Source organism: Callorhinchus milii, unplaced genomic scaffold (genome assembly GCF_018977255.1).
Source record: "Callorhinchus milii isolate IMCB2004 unplaced genomic scaffold, IMCB_Cmil_1.0 Scaffold12, whole genome shotgun sequence".
Lineage (NCBI taxonomy): Eukaryota > Metazoa > Chordata > Chondrichthyes > Chimaeriformes > Callorhinchidae > Callorhinchus > Callorhinchus milii.
The window spans coordinates 13,214,044-13,222,773 of NW_024704753.1; the positions used below are offsets into that span (position 1 = coordinate 13,214,044).

At 46.0% G+C, this 8,730-nt stretch overlaps 1 protein-coding gene across 1 annotated transcript in view; it reads left to right on the plus strand.

Moving 5' to 3' along the window:
• Positions 1-6,341, plus strand: part of elk1 (ETS transcription factor ELK1) — a 33,681-nt gene extending 27,340 nt beyond the window's left edge. Inside the window, exons 2-5 of the mRNA XM_042339759.1 lie at positions 1,105-1,315; positions 2,948-3,667; positions 4,209-4,310; positions 5,168-6,341. Coding sequence (XP_042195693.1) covers positions 1,112-1,315; positions 2,948-3,667; positions 4,209-4,310; positions 5,168-5,266 — 1,125 coding nt within the window. The 5' untranslated portion in view covers positions 1,105-1,111 and the 3' untranslated portion in view covers positions 5,267-6,341. The remainder of the gene's footprint in view (positions 1-1,104; positions 1,316-2,947; positions 3,668-4,208; positions 4,311-5,167) is intronic.
• The last annotated feature ends 2,389 nt before the right edge of the window (positions 6,342-8,730 follow it).

Sequence of the window (8,730 nt, forward strand, 5' to 3'; positions counted from 1 at the left end):
ATCCGGTCTGGTCTGAGGGAGGGACGCTGAATTGGGCTGCTCTGGTGCCCCCCCTGTTGGCCGTGCACAGCATGACACGCCAAATAGCGGGCGTGTTGCTGTCACTGTATGAAACCCTCCTAGAAAAGCTGTAGAGAAAATGTGCCGAGTTTTTCACGATGAGCCCGTGTTACCAAACCTTGAATGTTTTGTAAAAGTAAATATATCTGGCACGTCAGGGCTGAACCAGCTGGTAACACTTTTTGTCTCCGAGTTAATCAGAACAATCCTTGCATTTGATATAGCATCTTATCATGTCGTTGAGACGTCTCAAAGCGCTTCACAGAATATACTATGAAGTGGATTGACTATATATTTTGTGGGTCAAACGTGGCAGCCAATCGCGCACAGCGGTGTCCCACAAACAGTCATGGGTTAAGTGATCATTTTTTTTAAGTTAAAAGATTGTGGATTCAAATCCCATGTCAGGACTTTGAGCTCATACAGTGTACAACAACAGCAACAACAATATGCATTTATATAATGTCCTTCACGTGAGACAGTGTATCGGAGTGCTTCGTAGTTTGTGGGGAGTAGAGTTGGGGAGTTTGTGGTCAGTAGAGTTGTCAGTTTAGGTTCAGGTGGTTGTTAAAGATCGCTTGGAACTATTCAAAAAGAGAAAGGAATCTCTCCCTGTGTCCTGGCTGACAATTTCTCAGATAAAATTGGTTGTTTGCGTCATGGTTGTTTGTGGCATGTGGCTGTGCATAAATTGGCTCTTGCATTCACCTACAAAATACACAGTCACTGCACTTTACAGTAAATCCAGTGTAGAGCTTTGAGACGTCCTCCTGACGTGGAAGGCGATGCATCAAATGTAAGGGTTATTAGTGTTTTACGTTTACCAACAAAAAAGTCTCTACATGTGAAAGTAACTGATGTGAAGCTTTTATTTTTTCTGAGAATTCAACGGCATAATTCCCGTAAAAAGCATGACATGACCTTTGCTGCCGCTGTGTAAAACCCTCTTAGGAAAGCTATGGAGAAGATGTGCCTCTTTTCGCTATGAGCGGCCGCTGGTTAAGCGCAGCTTGTGTGTTGACTGTCCTGTTGTCTCTCCCGCAGCCCAGCGATGGACACCTCGATTACTCTCTGGCAGTTTCTCCGGCAGCTCTTGGACGAGGAGAAGAACGATCTGATCTGCTGGACGTCCAAGGACGGGGAATTCAAGCTGCGGAACGCGGAGGAGGTGGCCCGGCTCTGGGGGATGCGCAAGAACAAAACCAACATGAACTACGACAAGCTGAGCCGAGCTCTTCGCTATTACTACGACAAGGTGAGCAGGAGCGGGACTGTACGGGGTCATCTCTCTCCCCGTGAATGGATGCTTGAAGAGATGGAGGGACTGGACTATGAGGAGCCATAAAGTAAACTGGGTTTGGTCGACAACAACAGCAGCAAATTACATTTGTAAAGCACCTTCCGATGTCAGGAGGACGTTCCAAGGCGTTGAAAAGAGAAGGTTGAGAGGCGATATAATTTAATTTTTGTGAGATTCTAAAAGGACTGGATCTGTTTTATCTTGAACAGAACAGTAGAACCAGATGATAGGCCTTGCCGTCGAAGGAGTGGAAATTCAAAACAAATGGAAACACTCATTCAGGGAGCGAGTAGTAAATGTATGAAACATGCTCCCTCCCTGGAACCTGAACTGTTAGCTGCCTCCTTTCGGACTCCAACCCCCCAGCTGTGTAATACAGGTGTCAGCCAGGCTCAGTGTCGGCACTCTCGCCTCTGAATCAGATAGTTGTGGATTCAAACCCCACGTTGGAGATTTGAACTCATTTAGTCTTGGCTGACAGGGGAGCTCAGCAATGTTGGCGATGCCCTCGGATGAGACATTAAACCGTGCTCCCGTCTACCTGTTCGGCTGGATGTTAAAGATCTCATGACACTATTTGAAAAGAGAAGAGAGTTTCTATCTCTCTCTCCCGGTGTCCTGGCCAACAATCCCCCAGATAAAATTGTCCCCTCACCCCACAGCTGTTTGTGGGATATTGCTGTGTGGCATTGGCTACCGCTTTTGCCTGCAAAATACACTAATAATAGTAATATTTCATAATGAATTCTGTGAAGCGCTTTGAGACATCCTCCTGAAACGGAATGCTCTTATCAAAATCGAGGATCATTTTACTTTTAATAATTATCCTAGTTTTTGGTATAGTGCCTCATCACGTTGGAAGGACATCCCAAAGCGCCTCACGGGATTTACTGTGAAATGGGAAAATGGAATGACCGTGTATTTGTAGGCAAATGCGGCAACACAATTGTGCACAGCAGCGTCCCACAAATAGCCATGGAGTGAGTGACCAATTTAATTTGGGGGATGTGTCGTCCTGGACATCAGAAGAGAGAAACTCCCTTCTCTTTTCGAATTGTGCCACAGGATCTATAACATCTACCCTCAGTTTAACGTCTCATCTGAAGGACGACATCTCCGACCATAAAACATACCCCCGGCACCGTATTGGAGTGTCAACTTGGACGATGTGATTCCAAGTCCTGACCTGGGGGCTTGAACCCACAAACTTTTGACTCAGAGGTGAGAGTGCTACCGACTGAGCCAGGCTGACTCAAAAATAATGAGCAATAATTATTGCTAATGATAACTCGTTGGTTATGGTGGATAATTGAGGTTCCAATTCACAAAGTCTCACATCTTGATGTAAAATTTCAAAAGAACGTTAATAATAATCATCCTTGCATTCGATACGGTGCATTATCATGTCATTGAAACGCCTCAAAGCGCTTCACAGGATAGATTTACTGTGAATAGTGTAGCGACTGTGTTTTGTGGGCGAAACGCGGCAGCCAATTGCGTACAGCGGTCTTGGGTAGCGTGAGAGCCGGGGAGGGAGAGAGAGTCACTTCTGACTTTTATTTAAAACCCAACCTTTTTTTTTGGTAGAACATCATCAAGAAGGTGAACGGACAGAAGTTTGTTTACAAGTTTGTGTCGCTGCCCGACCCTGTGACGCTGGAGGCCGAAAAGTACACCGGCTCAGAGGGGGGGTGGGCGGTGCACAGGCCGAAGGAGGAAGGGCTTTGTCTGCAGAAGCAGCTGAAACCCACGGCCAGGGTCTCTCCCAGGAATGAGTACATGCGATCTGGACTTTACTCCACCTTCACCATCCAGTCGCTGCAGCACAGCAGCTACAAGCCCAGGGCAGCAGGAGACTCCCCGAGAAGCTGCTGCTCCGAGCCGGAGAGGAAACTGTCGGAGCTGTCAGCAGAGGAGCTACTGGCGGTGTCCGAGGGTCAGGCCTTGGGGGAGCAGCACCAGGGATCTGACCTCGAGGAGCCTCCGGCAGAGGCCAGCGATGATGCTTCTCACCTGAGTGATTTCAAGGTGAAAGTGGAGGCGGAGGAGGGGTCGGAGCAGGGCCCCCCCGTGCCTGAGTCTATCTCCATCGACCTGGAGATCCTGGACTCCCCTGAAGACCTGTCAGAAAGTGTCAGCAGCCTTCAGCCTCCGAAGCCCAAGAAGCCAAACCTGGAGCTGCCGGCCACATCCCCCATCACCCGGGCGAGCCCACCCCCGGATAAGACTAATGCGGGAGTGCTGAGCACTGTGGTGTTCCCCAGCCCCAGCGCTCTGACCCCCACACTGATCGCACAGCACGTCCAGGTACACAGCTCTGTTACCATAATAATCCTTGCACTTCATATAGCGCCTCGTTCACATCGTTGAGATGTCTCAAAGCGCTTCACAGGATAAATTAGTGACGTATATTGACTGCATATTTTTGTGGGTGAAACTGGGCAGCCAATTGTGCACAGCAGTGTCCCATAAACAATCATGGATTGAGTGACCAAATATATATTTGGAAAGGATTTTTACCTAGCAGTAAGTAGGAACCCTGTTGTTAGTCGATCTGCCAATTGGCTAAGAACCGGGTTTCTACTTACTGCTGTAGAGTAAGGAAACTTACTCTGAGTGGAGCTGAGTGGAGCAGAGCTAACCTCCGTGATAAGACACAGAGGGGGAAGATTCTCTTCCCGTTTTACTGAGAGAAATAGAGGGGGCTTTGCTCTGGCTGGAGTGGGGTGGGGGAAGGCACTGGGAATCTGAGGCGCAGACTGCTTTGGGACCCTACTTTGCATGAAGGTCATCATATAAATGCAAGTTGTTGTTGCTTCTAACTTCGTGCCATTGTCTCCCCTCACAGAATCCATTCATCCTGACACCAAGCGCTTTGCCGTCGGTCATTCATTTCTGGAGCACACTCAGTCCTATAGCCCCCAGGAGCCCCGCAAAGCTCTCCTTCCAGGTGAGATCAGAGACCAGAGGATGCTCAATGACGGAGCCTCACCTCTCTGGGAAACCGTGTTAGTTTGGAACTGCCGCAGAAAACCAAAGAAAGAACGTAGAGATCCAAACAATCCCACCCCCCAACATAATAATAATAATAATTATAAGAATAATGTTCTTTGCATTTGATATAATGCCTTATCATACATTTGATATAGCACCTTATGTCAAAGCACTTCACAGAATATACTGTACAATTGGATTAACTGCATTTTGTGGGCGAAACAGCAGCAGCACAAACAGTGTCTCACAAACGGTCATGAAACGAGTGACCAATTTTTACTTGGGGTATTGTTGGCCCAGACACTGGGAGAAACTCCCTTCTCTTTTCGAATAGTTGCTATGGGATGTTTAACATCCACCAGAACAGGCAGATGGGACTTTGGTTTAATGTCTTCTCAGATTATGTGATTCAAAGTCTCTGATGTGGGACTTGAACCCCAAACCCTCTGACTTGGAGACGAGATGTAACCTCTTTGGCAGGCTGACACACGATTATCACACCGATGGGTTCTAGTCATTAAAGCATAACAGCCTGGCTCAGTTATTAGCACTCTCGCTTCTGAGTTAGAAGTTCATGGGTTTAAGCCCCACATTAGGACTTGGAATTGGAACTCATGATTCAATGATTAGAAGACGGGGAAGGGGGAGTGATGAGGAGGGGAAGTGAGAGTCAGCGAGGGAAATTGGAAAAAGAGTAGAGGAAGGGAGTAAAAGGGGGTGATGGTTGGGTGCATAAGGTGGGAAAGAAAATAACTCAATATAATGATAATAATATTAATATGTACAAACATTAAAGAATTTCCTATGTTCCAGTTTCCTTCAGCGGGCAGTAGTCAGATCCACATCCCCATTGCCAGTGTGGACGGGCTGTCAACGCCCATTCTTCCATCACCAGGACTTCAGAAACCATGAAGGAGCTCAACACAAAGGAGAAGCGGAGAAAGCTACCCATGTGGGCGGAGTGCACGCTCTGGTGCAAACGTTCTTGAGGGAGAGAAGTTCAAACCGGCCATTGAACTGTCCCTCGTCCAGAGCTTCAGGGCACAATGTCGTTCCAGAGCTCCTGACACAGCCCGTCCAGAGAGGTCAACCTGAAGCTCAGCTCTCTGTCTACCTGATGCTGCCTCAAGTGTTGCCACTTCTGACCCAATGCCAGGTTGTGAGGCTGAGATCTGCGTTTGTGCTCTGACATCGCTTGTTATCAGGCACCAGGACTCAATGACAACAACAAATTGCATTTTTGTAGCATCTTTCACGTCAACAAACAGATGTGGGAGATGGATGTCTATTCGTTCCCGTCTGGTACTCAACGCCTTTTGGGTAACCCATAAGATTGGTCTGGATGTGAAGTGGGTGAGGTGGACATTCACCAAAGCGGAGGAACTAGTGTTGAGAGCAGACGCATTTGTGATTGAAGGGAGAGGCCCCAATTGTGATGGGTGCAGCAACCTTGTATATGGTCCCTAAGCCTGGTCTCGGATGTTTGTGCCCGTGTCTGTATGAGTGTGTAAATGGGAGTGATGAAACAGAGCGTCAATATTGGTTCAGACAGTGCCATTCACACGTGGACATCGTGTCTGGCAATCTACTGTTTATAATGTTGCTGTGTTGCCCAGCCGGGTGAAGGATGGACAGTCGCACGCATGTGGAAACCCACCCTCGCCCCATGGGGCTCAAGAGCATCCGATCTGAACGGCTGGGAGGTCCACATAATGGGTGGGATGGAGTGCGCACTCTCTCTGTTGCCTGGAGGGATGGACTCTATTCATTATTATTATGCAGAGCAATGGACAAGTGGGCACCAGCACACTACAGGGCTGTCAGGTTAAGTGGTAGGTATTGGGGTTTTGAGGCTCTGTTGCCTTTGATTCTCTGCTTATAGTACAGACTGGGTAAAGAAGGCCCTTTGGCCCATCTAATCTCATCCAGATCACCCACCCTATTGTACCCCCATCACTGCATTGAGCTGTTTTTTAAATGCGTCTAACTAGCCTCTACCTGACAACCTGTTCCAGTCGTTGATTATTCTGAGTAAGAAAAACTTCCTGGTGTTTGTCCTGAAATTGCCCTTTACAACTCTAAACCTATATCCTCTTGTTCTACTGTCATTATACATCTTAAAGTCCTTTTTACTATTCACACACTATCTCAACTACAACCTGTTCTATTGCACCTTTATTACTTTGGTGGAGTAAACTATTACTCTTTTCTTCCACCAGGGGACTCTGCAGTCCAGCCTGGTGGTGTAGGTATCATTTAACCCAAATAATAATAATAATTCTTACATTTCATTTGGTATTGCGCCTTTAAAGTCGGAAGGACGTCCCAAAGTGCTTCACAGGATTTACTGCAAAATGGAATCGCTGTGTGTTTGTGGGTGAATGTTCCAGCCAATTTGTGCAAAAACAGCCAAGAAGTGAGTGACCAATTTTATTTGGGGGATTGTTGGCCAAGGACACTGGGAGAGAGAAACTCAGTCACCTCAACAGGTAGATAGTTTAACGTTAGTTTAATGTCTCATTCGAAGGATGGCACCTCTGACAATGCAACACCCACTCCCAGCACTGCATTGGTTGTATCAGCTTAGACTGATTCCAAGTCTTAATATGGGGCTTGAACCCACAACCTTCTGACACAGAGGCCTGAGTCCTAACGACTAACCTATGATGGAGTGAATGTTTTTCAATGGGTGACAGGCCTATGGGTGTAGATGGTGACTGGTGACATGTTGGTTTTAAGGCAGTCATATAATTGAAAGGGGGGTTTGGGAGCGAACCCCAATTTTTACTAGGAAATACCTTGATGTACTTGCATCTGTTTGTTGCTTTATATAGTCGCTATATATCTATCAAAATCTATTAATAAATTGGCCTCTCCTAGAAATGCCTTCCCCCCCACCACCACCAAGTACACAGCTGAGCTGGAATCTTTGTTAGGTTTGCAGAGAAATGGAGTCCTGTAGCTCAGTGGTTAGAGCCCTCACCTCACAAGCGAGAGCACCCGGGTTTGATTCCCGGCAGGGTGAAACCTTAGGCAAGTTTCTTTACTCCACACGCCTCTGTTTACCTAGCAGTCAGTAGGAACCCGGTTGTTAGTCGATTTGTCAATCATTTCCCTGGAGTAATAATCCCTCAAGAAAAAAAATGTGGTCACTTAATCCACGACTGTTTGAGAGACACCGATGTGCACAATTGGCTGTCGTGTTTCGCCCGCAAGGTATACAGTCAATTCACTTTACAGTCGATCCTGTGAAGCGCTTTGAGACGTTAAGAAGACGTGAAAAATGCTATATCAAATGCAAGGATTATATATATTTATATGTAAGCGCTTTGAGATGTCTTAATGATGTGATTAGGTGCTATATCAAATGCAAGGATTTTATTTTCGTAATATTATAAATGACTTCCAAACTGAACCTGAATTTAAGAACTTTCTGTGTAATCTTAAATTTTAACATAAAACGGCTTTGCAGGCTAACATAACACTGGGTCCGATGTTGTGTATTGTGCATTTTGCCCTTGTTAGCAACATAAGAATCCTTGCATTTAACACAGTGTGTTTGATGTTGGGAGGACACCTTAAAGCCCTTAATGGGATTTACTGTAAAGTGTAGTGACTGTGTATTTGGGTCACAAACAACCATGAAATGAATGAGCACTTTCTATTATCTTGGGGATTGCTGGCCAGGACACCAGGAGAAACTCCCTTCCCTTTTTAAATAGCACCATGGGATCTTTACTGTCCACCAGAACAGCAGACGGGACCTCAGTTTAATGTTTCAACTCAGACAATACAGTGAACCCCTGGCACTGCATTGGGTTGTCCATCTTGACTGTGTGACGTAGGGCTTGAACACACAAGCTTCTGAGAGGTGAGAGAGTTATCAGAGGTGAGAGAGTTATCAGAGGTGAGAGAGTTATCAATTGAGCCAAGCTGACACCTATATTACTCTATGAAGATACTTGCCCCAAATTATTACCTAAACCACTGTAACTCAGTGCAAATTATTGATCACATGCCTGACAAAAGAGTGTTATGTAGACTTGCATCTTCAGGTAAGATGCACTGTTATTCACAGCACTGTACAAACTGTAAAATGTATTGAGTAAAGCAAATAGCTCGATAGTGTATTTATTTATGGATTTTCAGATTGAAGGCTTCCATAATAATAATAATAATCCTTGCATTTGATATAATGCCGTTTCGCATCGTTCATGCCTTAAAGCACTTCCCAGAATATATTGTAAAGTGGATGTCAGTCCTAGTGGCAGATGGTGTAGCAGGTCATTTGGTAATTAAGAAGAGCCAGTGTGAGCTTGGCTGATCCCCAACCTCTGACCTCCATCACCAAGAGAATTTGTTGCATTGAACCTCTC